A 15,623-nucleotide genomic window follows, 5' to 3' on the forward strand; every position below is an offset into this window, starting at 1 on the left:
TACACGTATACGTTCGAAGTGTAACACTATGTTGCGCTTTCAGATAAGCAACGAGAGAGAACTGAGAGAAGAGCCGGAGAAACAGCTCGCCCACAGCGAAGAAGAAGAGGAAGAAGAGAGACAAGATCAAGAAGCAGACATGGATTTCCAACTGAACCCGAACGCGGCCGAGTTCGTGCCGACGGCGGTGTCGCCCACGTTGATGGACCGCCGGAACATCGTGGACTTCCCCATCAGCGGCTCGCCCCTGAAGCAGACCGCGCTCGCGATGGACGACATCCCCGTCCCGACCCAGAGCGAGTTCGAGGAGGAAGTGTCGCATCGGCCGCGGGAAACGGACGAGAAGGACTACACGAACGGCGACCACGAGAACCTGCAGAGCGGCGGCCTCGACGTCTCGGAGATCTCGTCGACGAGAGCCGAGCTGGGCGACGAGTCCATCGCGCGCATCATGGCGACTACGCAGCAGTGGAGCGGCAAGATACGCGAGGGTGACACCGGCGGGCCTGAGGAATACGACATCGCCACGGACCCCATGGCGATGTCGTTCGCGCCGGGTGACCTAGAGGCGGCGTTCGAACGAGGCGTCGACCTGAACGCCGTGCACGACCTGAGCGGCACGGAGAACGAAGCCGAAGCGAACGAGTGTTACGTGCCGATGAACAGCACACCGCCTCGCTCACCGGAACCGTACGCGAACGACGCGCATTCACCTTTCTTGAACGAAAAGCCGGACGATCTTCTGCACGCGTCCTCGACGCCGCACCCCGACGGCAAGTCTTCGCCCAGTCTCACGGCGGACGAGATTTCGAGCTTGGCGGCGGAACAGCAGCAGACGCTGCTCATGGAGCAGGATCTCGGCGTTTGCCCGCTCGAGGACGACCGCTCGAGCGAACACGAGGCTGAGAAGCCCGAGCAGATCGATCGGTCGCAGCAACTGCTGGAAGAAGTAAGCGAGAACGCGCAGTTCGCGGTCTCCGATCTGCTGCTGGAGGCTCCGAATCCGGCGGAATTCTGCGCGAAGGGGTCCTCTTTGTCGCCGATGCAAGACACACTGGAGAGCGCCTCGCCGCAACCGGTGGAAGAGGAGACGACGGCGATATCCTCCGTGGAAGCCGAATCCACCTCGGGCGCGTTGCTCGCCTCATCGCCTCTGCACGTCCCCGATTTCACGCCGAGCCGACAACACGACGACTTGGATTCGTTCGCTCCGGACTTCGTCTCGAGCACGAGCGACGCGTCCGGCTTTCTTCAGGATCCCTTGGACTCGAAAGCGGCGGCATCGTCGACCGTCGCCCAGGACACGGGAATCCTTAGCTTCACCGAGGAGCCGGCCGAAGTGACAGCGACTGCTGTGGATCAACAACCGTGGGAGAGCGACGTTTGCGCGATGGAGCGAGAAAACAACACGGTGACACCGGCAGCGACCGCGCGGCAAGAATCGGCCAATGAACAATCGCTCCTGAGCACCGAGGCCGAGGAAAGCGCGACACTGATGGACTACGTTTCGCAGGCCGACAAGCTGAGCGACGCGAGGATGGACGAGACGAAGATCACCACGGACTTCTACACGAACGAAGACATCGATCGGATAATCGATCTGATGGCGCCGAAGGAGGAGGTCGCGAAGCTGGAGCCTACAGAGCCGAGCTGCCACGAGTCGATATTCAAGGCCGACGAAGCGACGACGCTCGCAAGTGTCGACTTGAATCTGTCGGACGACTTCCCGGCGCAAGAGCGAATCGTGGACAGCTCCGTCGGGGAGCTCGCAGCCTCGATGTACGGCGAGTCGGTGTTCAAGGCTGAGGAAGAGGCGCCGCCCGCGAATGTCGACGTGAGTCTACCGGCCGATTTGCCGGGTGAAATCGTGAAAGACTCCGCGGAGCTCGTGGACTTGGATTTCGGCGAGCCGATGCTCAAGGCCGGTGAAGAAGAAACGGCTGTCGCGAACGTCGACGACGTCGCGCCGACGAGCGACACGACCGTGTCAAGTCCGTTCGCGAACTTGCTGCAAGAGCAAGCGCAGTGCGAAATGATCCGGTCGGTCCTGCTGGACAACGTGCCGACGGAGACCTCGGCGCCTAGCAGTGTGCTGCCGGGACCGGAGAAAGAGAAGCAGGAGGAGGAGCCCGCGGAGGTCGCATCTACGAGCGACGCGCCGGCCGAGGAGGAGGAAGCCATCATCGAGAGTGCTCCCATGCACGGAGAGGAAAGCGTGGAACCGCCGGCGGATATTGTCGCGAAAGTGGACGAACCGAAGACGGAAACCATAACGGCTGCAGGAGCTGTCGCAGAGGCCACGACCGCTGCAGCGTCCACGGCGACAGGAGCCGTCACAGAGGTCACGACCGCTGCGGCGTTCACGACGACGGGAGCTGTCACAGAGGCCACGGTCGCTGAAGAAGCGTTCACGACGACAGAAGCCGTCACAGAGGCCGCCACGGTCGCTGAAGAAGCGTTCACGACGACAGAAGCCGTCACAGAGGCCGCCACGGTCGCTGAAGAAGCGTTCACGACGACAGAAGCCGTCACAGAGGCCACGGTCGCTGAAGAAGCGTTCACGACGACAGAAGCCGTCACAGAGGCCACGGTCGCTGAAGAAGCGTTCACGACGACAGGAGCCGTCACAGAGGCCACGGTCGCTGAAGAAGCGAGCATGACGACAGGAGCCGTCACAGAGGCCACGGTCGCTGAAGAAGCGAGCATGACGACAGGAGCCGTCACAGAGGCCATGGCTGTTGAAGAAGCAAGCATGACGACAGAACCTGTCACAGAGGTCATGGCCGTTGAAGAAGCGAGCATGACGTCAGGAGCCGTCACGGAGGCTACGGTCGCTGAAGAAGTAAGCATGACGACAGGAGCCGTCACAGAGGCCACGGTCGCTGAAGAAGCGAGCATGATGGCAGGAGCCGTCACAGAGACCACGGTCGCTGAAGAAGCGAGCATGACGACAGGAGCCGTCACAGAAGCCACGGTCGCTGAAGAAGCGAGCATGACGGCAGGAGCCGTCACAGAGGCCACGGTCGCTGAAGAAGCTGGCACGACGACAGGAGCCGTCACAGAGATCACGGTCGCTGAAGAAGCTGGCACGACGACAGGAGCCGTCACAGAGGCCACGGTCGCTGAAGAAGCGGGCATGACGACAGGAGCAGTCACAGAGGCCATGGCTGTTGAAGAAGCAAGCATGACGACAGAACCTGTCACAGAGGTCATGGCCGTTGAAGAAGCGAGCATGACGTCAGGAGCCGTCACGGAGGCTACGGTCGCTGAAGAAGTAAGCATGACGACAGGAGCCGTCACAGAGGCCACGGTCGCTGAAGAAGCGAGCATGATGGCAGGAGCCGTCACAGAGACCACGGTCGCTGAAGAAGCGAGCATGACGACAGGAGCCGTCACAGAGGCCACGGTCGCTGAAGAAGCGGGCATGACGACAGGAGCAGCAGCCGTTACAGCGGTCGCGGCCGCAGCAGCGGCCACGGCGGCGGTCGGCGCCGTCGTGAGTTCCGCGAAGACGACGAAGAGCGCGACTGCGGCGAAACGGCCGACGAAAACCACCGTCGCCGCAACTACAACGAAAGCGAGCGCGTCGACAACGAAGGTAGCAGCGTCAACGAAATCCACGCCGACCTCGCCCTCGAAAGCCGCCGTGGGCTCGACGGCCGCGCGAACGACGAGCACGACGTCGGCGGCGGCGGCGCGGAAGCCGGCGGCTCGTCCGAAGCAGCTCGACGGGCCGGCCAGGAGCGCAGTCTCCAGCAGCACTGCGAAGAGCGTCGCGAAGACGACGACCGCCAAGGCCGCAGCGACTTCCACGAAGAGCACCGCGATGACCTCGCGCGTCAGCTCCGGTACAACGAAAGCGAGAACCACGGCAACCTCGCCGAAGCTGAGCGCCATCAGCAGCAGCAGCGGAGCGCCCGACAAGAAGTCTACGACGGCGAACGGCGACGCGAAGCAGCTCGCCGGCAACAAACCACCCATCGCTGCAAAGTCGTCGACGACGAGCAAGAGCGCGACTAGCAACGGCGGCACGAAGGCTACCGCACTAGTAGTCAAGTCCTCGTCGACGACCAGCAGAACGTCCATGTCCACCGTGGCCGCCTCCAAGCCACGACCCGTGTCCGCCTCCGCGGCCGTCAAGACATCGTCCACGACCGCCCCTGCTTCGAAGCCGACCAGCGGCGTTAACACGTCGTCCTCCAGGCCCAAAACCGCGCCGGTCTCCAGCGGCGTCGCCAAGTCGCGCGACAACACCGCCAAAGCGAGCACAGTGAAGTCGCCCATGATCGACAAGCAGATCAAGGAGACGGCCAACAAGCGAATCTTCCTCGGACGCAGCACCACCGGGGCGTCGTCGACGGCGGCGCCGAAGGCCGCCGGCCGCGTCTCCGCGCCCGCCGCTGCCAAGTCACGCGCGAGCAGCGGGAAATCGCCGAGCGCCGCTGCCGCCACCTCGCCCATAAAGAAGATCACGAAAGTCGCCGCGGCGTCCAAGCTGTCGACGACGCCCAAGACGACCCCGTCGTCGAACAACAAGGCCAAGGCGCTGCCGAACGGAGTACCCGACAGCACGGTGGCGAACAACGTTATCTCCGCGATGATGACGAACGACAAGCTGGTGGTGGACGACGACGTGCCGCGGAAGGACGCGTCGCCGGTGGACGTGCCGACCGACAATCAGCTCATCGTGACCGCCGATTGAATCGGCCGACCGGCCATCTGAGGATCCGTCGTCGCCGCCGCTGTCATCGCAGCAGTCTCGCGACAACGCACGCCGGCCTAGGTTTATATCACACGTCGTCTCGCGGACGTTTCATCGCGCGGACCGACCGACCGACCGCGCGAAATAGGGTTTTTCCTTCTTATTATTTATGGAGAGAAAAAAAAAGAAAAAACTACACGCCTGCGCGCGCGCAGAACGTACGCTAGTAGTGCTTAGGGAATATACTATAATGTATGTCGACCGGAGAATTTTTACTATTATTACGTAAATATATATATATATGTAACGGAGATGTTTCTATCTACCATCGAGAGGTGGAAGAGGGCGAGGGAGGGGGGGGGAGGAGCGAGAAGGAGGTAGGAGAGCGACGCGCATACCCTAAACATTGCTTTCGACATTGCCGCGATTCGCAAAGTTAAATTAGAAGCAAAATCGTGGAAATATATATTAAGGAGGGGAGAAGGTGAACGAAGGAAAAGCGAAGCTTAGGAGGAGGAGATGGAAACCATGGGGATTGATGATAATTATGTAAATATGACGACGAGTATGATTTACGTAATATTTAATCCTTGTGCTGAGATCGCGAGAGGAATCAGGTGGTGCCCGTGACGGCCTGAAAGAAAAAAATGGACTTTCAACCTTTATCCTAACTGAACAATGTGGCGGTATGTTACTCTTAACTTTTAACAAAACTCGATGGATTTTTTACAATTTTTTAATTTTATATATGCATTATAATTGATAACGATTACTCGTGACACACCTACTCGTGCAAAAAAGGAAGAGTAAATGAAACGAGGGGAAACGGGAAAGAGAGAGAAAGAGTGTGGGAGAAGAGAGAGATATGAAGAAGAGAAGGAGGAAGCGTATTTATTATTGTTTGTTCCTATTCTTAACGTTGAATTCATTGCGAGATATACAGGCAATGACGGCGAGGATAATAGTGGATCGAAAAGGAGATGATTCTTCGTGCGAAGATTAGTCAAGAATTTTATTGGTAAAACTGCACGCACGTATATTTCGCAAAAAAGAAACCAGTGCTCTCTCTCTTACGATTTAATTCGATTTATGCACAATTATATGTTTAGTAATTTATATTTTGGTGATGTAGTTTCTTTTTCTCGTTTAGTTTTAGAAATGTTATTTTAATCGTATTCTAATAATAATTGTATATGTGCAGGACACGAGTTCGTTGACGCGTGACACCAGATTCTCGAAGATCGTTCGAGCCCCAAGTAGAGAGAAAGAGAGAGAGAGAGAGAGAGAGAGAGAGAGAGAGAGAGAGAGAGAGAGAGAGAGAGAGAGAGAAAGAAAGAAAGAAAGAAAGAAAGAAAGAAAGAAAAGGTATTACCGGTGTTTGCATTCTCCAATTCTTTGACATTTCACATTTCCGGCTTATCACTCATGCAATCGGAATTATCCCGTTTTCGATCGTACCAATTTCGCCGCACTCCCTGTATATAGTTGGCTCGTAATCATGATAATAATAATAATATAATTACTATCCAATGTACAGCACCCTTTATGGTTTAATGTGATACCTTACATACTATTAAATAAATCCAAACGATACGAGAGAGAAAGAGAGAAAGAGGGGAAGGAAAGAAAGAAGGGTGGGAGGGAAAGGGATTTATATGTGTGTTGTATATGAATAGAGAAAGGAAGAGAAAAGGGGAAAATGGGAAGCGAGATCCAAAGGTTCAAGGATAGAGAATGAAAGCGATAAAGATGGGAATAAGAGTGGTGATTTATATATAATTATATACGTAGTATCCTATATAATTATACATAAATTTTTCTCAGTGAGAGAGAAGAAATGGCAAACTGGTGAAAAGAAGAGGTAGCAATATATCCGATTTTCTAGGACCAAATTTTCCGACGCGATCGGCGCCGGTGATGATCGTTGCGCTCGTGCTTATTACTAAGCTTCTTACCATGCACAAATTGCTCTTTCCTACGTTTAACGCTTTGTAGTTCAATGTCGGAATGCTTCCATGATTAGAGCACGCGGCTAGAAGCGACGCTCTCGATATGTGTATCGCGACGAATCGCTCGATCGAAGAGAAGAATGGTGTTTTGTATGTCTCTTTTATTTTTTTGTTTTTTTTTTTTCTTTTTCACCGACTTGACGTCATCGTTGGAGTTTTGGTTGATACGATTTTACGGAGGAGGGAGAGGAGAGGAATGTGGCGAGAATAAATACGAGAATAATACGAATTAACGGGAGAGAAAGGATAACACAGAGAGAGCGGTGTCTCTGCGGGGGTGGTTCGCGCCCTCGCCACGAAATCGGGGATGCGAATGTTGATCGATGTGTTTTGTTTTGCGCGCGAGATGAATGATAGCGAGTGGTCCTTCGAAGAGGGACGCCGTCCCGCCTCGTTCTCGTACACACGCACAATATTCGACATAATATGCATTATGCGGCTTCGTACCAGAGAAATAGAAAGAGAGAGAGAGAGAGAGAGAGAGTATATTAGAGCTTAGCGGTTTTTACACGCGTGGATATGCGTGGTATTCCGATTTCTTGTGTACGCGTATTTGTCACCATTTTATTTTTCTTTCTCAGAATTCATACTTAAATAAATAACATATTACGTTTGAACCGTGTGAGAACACAGACTCAACGTCCGCTCCGTTATTCCCACCTCGCCTCCTCGTCGGGTCGGTTGTCTCTTTAGGGAAGATGGACAAACTGGTGATGAGCAGTGGAAAGTATGTGTTTTGAGAAAAAAAGAGTTTGTTTTTTAAGGTTTGTATTTCTTTAATTAAACAAGGCGATGTATTTAGTTAAGTTAGGAATTTCACAATCTTTTGTACATCCGCTTGGCTTTGACGTCACTTTTGTCGGACGATAAATGCTGAAAAAAAAGGGGGGGGGGATTGTGATTAGACGTGCGCGCGTTGTGATTTTGCTGTGTGGTATATCGTTAGAACTTGCACACGCGATATCCAAATTTCACACTTACCACGGTCATGCCGTCGGCCGTGAACTCGTAAATTCGGACCGACTTGACATCCGCGGAGAACGAAGTCTCCGTTCTGAAGCAGTTGCCTTCTCTCGTGGTGACACTCTGCAGTGGGAAGACACATGACGGTTAGATTTGTTTGTGCGCGAGGACGGTGGAGATTCGTCGAATTTACAATTTCAGCAGAGACTCGGGAAAAACCGATTTCCTTCAACTTTTCCGCAGTTTTTTTCTTTTTTCGTCTCTTCACGTGAGAAATATTCTTTTTTCCATTTTTCCCGCTGATTTTTTCCGGCTTCTTTCCGCGGAAAAATTGAGAAAAGCGAGCGTTTTTAAACTAGTCGAATTGTGTGAAACGCGCAACAATGACACTTGGGCCATTATCGTTCTTATTGCTTTTCGCTTTGCGCAAATGAGGTGTCGGAGAAACATAATCCGAATGAAGATTGCGCTCGATTATTTTTCGCTTGGAGAGCGAATCGATATTTACATACTGAATAGTCGCTCTAGTTTGATGACGTCAGAAGCGAAAAAACGCATGTCAAGAATTCTTGTGTTTTACATTCAAATAAAAAAATATACTCACAAAGTGACATTTGTGATCGATTCGGTACACTTGTAAAAATTGTCCGTGCACTTTTATTCGAACAAGTAATAAGCAGTCGGCAAATTAACATTGATAATTTTACAAATGTAGTGGATCGATCACAAATGTCATCTTGTGAATATATCTTTGTATTTCAACGTAAAACGCAAGAATTCTTTTGCGTTTTCTCGCTTCTAACGCCATCAAACAAGAACAATTACAGCGATTACCCAGGAGCTTTAAGAAACATGTACGAAACTGTGCTTGCGCGGGTAGAGAAAACCGATGAGAGCCACTAATTATGAATATCGACGCAACATTTAAAATTGTATTGCGGAGGGATGGAATTCTTTAGCGGATAAATATGATTTCGTTTTGCAGTAGATAAGGGTGAGAAAGGGGGAAAGATTTCAATAATTAAGATGACTACAGGCCTTGATAAGGCTTATGTACTGAAAATAGACTCGGTTCGTGCAATTAATTTTCTGTTATTTAGAGACTCGACAAATACTCGGTTGTAGGAACAAACAGAGATTACTGGGCAGATTCTACTGAATCCTTATCGGTTATCTCAATCGAGTTGTATAAGGCAATCGAATATTCAAACGAACGCTATTTTCAGTCGCGATAATGAAGATATTTTAATCATGATTAGAGGCTCTCTCGTCTTAACCCGAACCAAGAATCTTTCCGCGTGACAATTAATTTGGCTCGATAAACAATTAAAGTCCTTCGGAACATGCGTTTTACATACAGCTGAACAATTTAAAATATCGCGCTCCGCGATCGAACTGTTACCAGCCCCCTGTTGCTTTAAATATTTACATGCGAACGAACGTCGTGCATTATCGTCGTCCGTCGAGAGTTCCAAGCGGAAATGAAATGTTTCATCCCGTCAGGTGAAGGGAGAACGATATTTCTCGCGATTCGTTTAAATCCGCGCGACTTGAGCTCAACGTTCGGAACGACGTTCTCGAATCTGCATCAGCTGCGCTCAGCAAGACGTTTATTTGACAATAATACTGACAACTTTTCTGCACCGAAATTAAATTATTCCTCTAGATCTAAGGGAATAACCCAATCTCGGCTCGGAAAATGGATGTGACCGGCAGACCTGAAAGTACACGTCAATCATAGATAATTATTCGGTCTGGAATTTTTCGATTACACGCGTTAAGTCGACGTATCCGTTCATCATGACCGCCGATTCATCGGATTATCAACAGTCGTGATGCACGAATAATGCTCTCGATTGGGAACTTTCGGCGTCGCCATGCCTAAAGAATAGCACGATATTAACACATTCATTGCCGAGCTGAAAATTGGAATTTCGTATTTTTTCATTTTTTTATTTAGTTTTTACTGTGCTCAAAATAAGTTAATATTATTTATATGCTTTTATTATTATGTACTCTAAATATCTATTACGCGATGACGCGTGATTGGCAATGAACGTGTTAATAAAGTCTACCGTGCGACAAGCGGTTACATATTATCTCTGAGCGCAGCGGTTCGAATCTTCGTTTTTCTCTTTCTCATCCGATCAACTGTCCTCGAATTACGCGCGAATTTTCACGAAAGCGCTGGACGGAAGGAAGCACCTTGAAGGAGTTCGGCAGGGACAGCAGCTGCTCCTCGTAGACCTCGCCGAGCTTGAACTTGGCGCAGCCGGTCTTGCCCTTGTTGTTGACCGTGATGACCCACTGCTCGCCGTTCTGCTGGACTTCGATGATCGGCGTGGAATGGAGGAAGGATTGCGCGATCTCGGTATTGCCCAAAGTGTTGAGGTACTCCTCGAAGTTCTCCGCGGACACGTACTGGTACTTGCCGACGATCTGCACCATCGTGAGGGAGTGTGAGAAGGAGAGTTTTGCGATTACAGACGAAATCCGTCCAGAGCGCGCACTGCCGAAGAAAGACGTACGGGGCGCTGGTGCGCGCCGGCTTTTATAAGGACATCCGGCGACGACGGCGGCGGCGGCGGCGGTTTTCGTTAAGGGATCTCGCCCGCCGGTTGAAGAGAGGGAGGGACCGTCGCCGGCTAATCTGTGATGATTCCGGACAAAGTATTCGACAGATTACCATCGCCAAGCGGCCGGGCGGATGGATGGATCGACTTGGTCGCCTCTTGTCCCCTTTTATTATCTGTTCAAATTTCTAATTGAATTCAAACGGAAAACGTTAATGTTATCGTGCTTATCATGTGAGCCGAGCATGGTTATAAGAGCACCTAATTGTCATATCGTATCAAAAAACATTGCCACACTTGAACATAATCGAAAAGGCTTCGTCCGATCGAAGGTCAATCGATCTATTCGTTCCGCTTAAAAAAAAAGAGTGATATCGGTGTATAAACTGGGTGCCTCGAGAGCACGGAGAGACCGTTGAAAAAACGTTGAGCGAACTCTCAGCGAGAGAGACTTTTCGAATCGAAATTAGAACAAGCTGTTCGGTTCTAATTTTCCGCGTATCTCGGCTCGCTACGGGTCGACCGTCCGTGCGAGACATCAATCTCATTAATCCTCTTCATCTCGTTACGAGACATCTTTCGCGGCCTCGCGACTACTTCGCGAGTGATTGTCGGTCTATCATTTGATCATATTTGTAATTTTCGAACGTTGTGATCGTCGACTTGAATCGTGTTGCGTCTTGTAACCGCGGTTGCGCGTGGCACAAGAAAGGGAAGAACATCATCACGCCCCGCATTGTAAAGGCCAGAACGCCATTCCGTCGCGACAGCAGAATAAACCATTGCACAACCGCGGCTCGATCTCAAAGAATTTCCCTCCGATCCTTCCTTGCATTCCGTGCCCTGCGCTGGGCAGATCCCAGCGGGAGTATTGCACGCGAGAAATTGAGTGCATTCGCTCACAAACAATTATCGTTCACGTGTACCTTCGCGGTCTCCTCTCGGTGGTGTGGGTGCGTCCACCGCCGAGAGATGGGTAGGAAGGCTGGCAGAGGCGCGAGGGAGAGATGCATTTATTTGCGTCCATTTGCGAGAGCACTTATCGCGTCGGCGGTTGCTCGGTGCTACTTACATCCTGCACCGAACTCCGTGAGCAAGAGAGGAAGTCCCTTCGTGTCCTCTTCTCTTGCGCGCAAAGAGACTTTCTTACGGCGCAACGGCAACCGCGTGATTTGTCGTCGTTATTGCACCGTCCCCGTCGTCTCGCGTGATCCACCTCGAGGGAGACTTTAGAATCGCATCGGCATGACATCTCTTACGCACGATTACTCGAATCTCGCTCTGCCGAACGCTCCTGTCCGTAATTTCGCAGACTCGGGAGGAAAACCCGGGATCTTTCAACATTTTCCACGGATTCCCCCGGTTTCTGGGCCCGAAGGTAGAGGGATTCATTTAGAAATATTCACGTGTGTTCGGTTAAAACCCGCCGCATTTATTTGTTGATTTTTTCTTCTTCGTAAGGAAGATAAGAAACCGAGAAAACCCGCGAAAAAATTGCGGAAAAGAGCAACTTTGGAAAATTGTAGTCTGGTCGTTGGGAAAATGTTGGGTAATATTTCGCATAAAGCTTGTATGGAGGTTCGAAAACGTTCCACGCTCGAAGCGTATATTCGAGACGAGGCGATTTTCGTTATTCAGTTTTCTTCTTTCAATATGAATTATTAAAAAGTATTGGCTGTGTTCGGCGGGAAGGGCAACTTAAAGCTCCTGTATTTTTACTGTGACTTTCCTTATTTGATGACGTCAGAAATTGTAAATATATTATGATGCACGTGGAAAGTTTATTACATCGAGCCGCTTGGTAAACGTTTGGATCAGCGGAAATGTCGTTCAGCAAAAAAGCGCTTACTAGCTGTTTTTTGTATTGTGAAGACAGCTAATAACTTTCTGACTAAGAAAAATACGTGACATTGGCCTACAATGATACACGACTATTATTTCGTTAATGCTGAAATCATTTCGACATGGCGATGAGACGTTCGTTGAAATAATCCGATAATAATCGGCGCGACGACATTGATTTCACAAGATTCTACATTTAATTATCTCTTTCGAGTATGTTAAGTTAATAATGAGATACGGTCGGCTTGTATCTCGATCAAAAACGATCAATTTCACGAATCATCGCAATAAGACGTTTTAATTCCCCGCGTTTCGTCTACAAGAGCGGCTCGATAAAATTTCCGCCAAGACAAAATAATCTAACTTGAAGTTTCAGCAGTTAGTCCGATGCGTTTTGTCAAGTGTTCCTCTAAGTGCAATCGACGATCTTCCCGATGTGCTTGCATAACCCGCATCTTATATTACGACTAGATTGTTTCCAGGTCGCACCGTGTTTATTGCGCCGAGTCAAAATTAAAAACACATATGAGCGGATTTATCGCGCGATAAGCGATAATTCGTTCCTGATTTCATTATTTCACCTGGCCGCTACAATTTGAATAATGCTCGAGAAACGCAGCGCCGATATTACCTCGATTACACACGAAGATGCAAATCGCACGTACGCTGCAACATTCAATTGCGCTTATAGATTGATGCCGGCCGGCAGGCGGATGATAGATGATGATACATCGAATGTATCTATTATCCGCCTACCAGTTTTGCGGGACGATTATAAACGCGAGAAGATAGTCTTACCGGTTGTCACACACTGCTCAAAACAATGATGGAATTTTCCCCTCAAATATCCGTGTCATTTCGTAAATATTTCAAGTATTATATTAAATCTTCCTCTTGAGTGAGTAAATGAGAGAGAGAGAGAGAGAGAGATAGCGCAGAAATATTCTACAAATGTTCTATAAATATATTTGTTACGAATATTTATTCTTTCATAGAATATACTGAACTTCATAGAAACATTGTTATATATTCTTAGTATATTCGATTAACATTATAAATAGTTTCCAATTAAGTGCTTGTCATAGGCCAGTATTCATGGTCAGACTTTATATTTAAGATCGTCGTAAGTTTATTTTCAGGTATATGCAGATGCGTTATATGCAGATGTCAAAGTGCAATCTGTACTGCATCTGAAGATGCACCTTAAGGCGATCTTAAATATAAGATCTGACTATGCATACTGTATAGTGTATATGTATATACAGAATTGTATACTCTTTTTAGTTAACTTAATGTATATGCGTAGTGAAGGAACTTTACGAATGTTCTTCTTAGAACATTCTTTTCCATTCTCTGATTATATAAATCTCTACAATATTTTGCACACACATACACACATATATATATATATATATATATTTGTTTTTTTCATGGAATATTTCGCACTATTTAGAAAATTTTACCACATTCGCTTCGAAGAAAGAAATATTGCGTTTTTTTCTTCCTAATCTTTCCCTCGGGCTGTAGAAATATTCGATAGGTTTATTTATTTAAGGTAATTTAAATGTGTCTATGTATGTTGTACGCAATGTGAGACATATATGTAAATCAGATATCCTAAAATATTCTTCTGCAACCCTAGTAGCATACTTCATTGGCGTTACATTGGCTAAACATTGACCAATGTATTAGTTAATGCTACTAAGGAACATCGTAAAAGGAGTATTTTTTATCTAATTACATTTGATAAGACGAGATCGAAGACGATGTCTGGAACGTATTTACGACAGATAATACACGTATCTCAATTAAGACCCCCGACTGCTCGCTTCGCCATTCTTGTTTAATTACATCAGAAGCGAGGAAACCTATATCAAAATCCGATGAAAACATCCACGTGTAATTGACATGAAATCCATGTAAGGAAGTGTGCGGAATCGATCACAAATATTATTTTATGTGTACATCTTTTTATTCGAACGTATAATCGAATTTCTTACGTTGATACCACAATAATATCGGGTCTTGTTATGTCTTTTCTTGCTTCTGACGACAAGAATATTTGAATAATGAATACGCTCTTACGTTGATACCACGATAATATCGGGTCTTGTTATGTTTTTTCTTGCTTCTGACGACAAGAATATTTGAATAATGAATATGCTCTTACGTTGATACCACAATAATATCGGATTTTGTTATGTCTTTTCTTGCTTCTGATGACGAGAACGTTTGAATAATGAATAGTAGTTTGCCTCTATTACTTATTCTTTAACGAAGCAGCGTCGATAACACTGGGGAACCTCAGTTATGAATAATATTTTTTTCATTCTTCGGAAGGTCACTCGTCTATTTACGGGCAAAAAAAGGAAAAGCTACATCATGGTTGCGCAATGGTTGGATGACGAGTGAATCACGATGCCAAGATACAAGAGGCACTTTGTCACACACGGTGTCACTCAGAATTCTTTGCTCTTACTTTTTTCTTTGAACTGTCGATCGTTCGACCAAACGTCGGAATGATTGACTTCTGCTCGGCTCGGCACGTGCGAAGAAAACCATCCTTTATCAATTATGATGACCGAGACGTTGCAAATTTCTAAGAGACGTCTTAAAGACTGTACGTATGTGAAAGATATCTAAGACAAATATAAGACGTCTTTTTTGTTGAGGCTGCCTAAATATCGACGAACTTTATGAGCGTTGATAGCGTAGAAGCGATCCTCAAAATATTATATAAAGACTGGCACGATCACGCTATACGCTTTTCTTATATTTCTCGCAAATATAGAAATCTCACGTAAATGTAAACGTAAATTGCGGTATAAACGCTAATGCGATGAATGTGCGCTACTCTGTTCTAATATCTAATCTAATGAGTACAGAACCATATTTGATGAAACAAATCCAACCAAGATAGATGAAAACGTTCCTACAAACTTTTCATGTCGTTTTAGATTTTTCGAAATTTTCGCGTGTACTTTCACTGTGCAGAAACATGAAATAATTTATATAATACCGCGCAACTAATAAGGCGCAAACTTCGCGAGAGAAACAATATTCAGTCGGTGAAGTTTTCTTCCGCAAACATCTTTTCAGAAATCGCCGCTGTCCGGGGAGTATATTTGGGAAAAGCGTCTCCGCAAACTTCAGACTTTAGACTTTCCACGGGTCGCGTAGTAGGAAGACACCTTGTTTTCTGCAATATTATCAGCGGGTCAAAAATCGCTCTCTCACCGCGTTTCATCGAAAGTCCATCGGATTATCGATCTCCGATTAGGAGTTATCGCAATCGATCGTGTCTGTTTGCACCCACGATACACGCCTACACGTACGGTATCGTTGGTCACACCTTACTGTTAATATCTACATTTTTAATTTCTGACGTATCGCGCCGATTGCTGATTACGATAAGACTTGTGAAGTAAAAGCTCCCCTCCAGCTGAGCAGAAATTGTTCACTCGAGATCGTCGTCGTCGCCGTCCACCCGCCCGCTCACCCGCCTGTCTGTCTGTCTGTTTGACCATCCGCTCG

At 48.0% G+C, this 15,623-nt stretch overlaps 2 protein-coding genes across 6 annotated transcripts in view; one reads left to right on the forward strand and one right to left on the reverse strand.

Moving 5' to 3' along the window:
• The window catches only part of LOC106747384 (mucin-19-like), a 65,439-nt gene extending 59,408 nt beyond the window's left edge, over positions 1 to 6,031 (forward strand). For 4 of the 5 annotated variants that reach the window (XM_014624857.1, XM_014624862.1, XM_014624861.1 and 1 more), the window contains one exon: positions 44 to 6,031. In XM_014624857.1, coding sequence (XP_014480343.1) covers positions 44 to 4,702 — 4,659 coding nt within the window. In that variant the 3' untranslated portion in view covers positions 4,703 to 6,031. The remainder of the gene's footprint in view (positions 1 to 43) is intronic. The other variant, XM_014624859.1, reaches the window with a different exon arrangement.
• A 784-nt stretch (positions 6,032 to 6,815) lies between these two features.
• On the reverse strand, positions 6,816 to 10,222 carry LOC106747388 (fatty acid-binding protein 1, liver-like). Its single transcript, XM_014624867.1, has 3 exons — positions 9,880 to 10,222; positions 7,693 to 7,797; positions 6,816 to 7,584 (listed from the first exon to the last, which is right to left on the reverse strand). Exons 1-3 carry the CDS (start codon positions 10,120 to 10,122, stop codon positions 7,528 to 7,530), a joined length of 405 nt encoding a protein of 134 aa, XP_014480353.1. The 5' UTR covers positions 10,123 to 10,222; the 3' UTR covers positions 6,816 to 7,527.
• Positions 10,223 to 15,623: the final 5,401 nt, after the last annotated feature.

Source organism: Dinoponera quadriceps, unplaced genomic scaffold (assembly GCF_001313825.1).
Source record: "Dinoponera quadriceps isolate SergipeBrazil2010 unplaced genomic scaffold, ASM131382v1 scaffold2412, whole genome shotgun sequence".
NCBI classification, from domain to species: domain Eukaryota; kingdom Metazoa; phylum Arthropoda; class Insecta; order Hymenoptera; family Formicidae; genus Dinoponera; species Dinoponera quadriceps.

Coding starts and splice junctions, on each gene's coding strand:
- LOC106747388 (XM_014624867.1), bottom strand. CDS start 10,122: ATGGTGCAGATCGTCGGCAAGTACCAGTACGTGTCCGCGGAGAACTTC. Junction 7,798..9,879: donor CCCTGCCGAACTCCTTCAAG/GTGCTTCCTTCC, acceptor TTCCCACTGCAG/AGTGTCACCACGAGAGAAGG. Junction 7,585..7,692: donor CGGCCGACGGCATGACCGTG/GTAAGTGTGAAA, acceptor CTTTTTTTTCAG/CATTTATCGTCCGACAAAAG.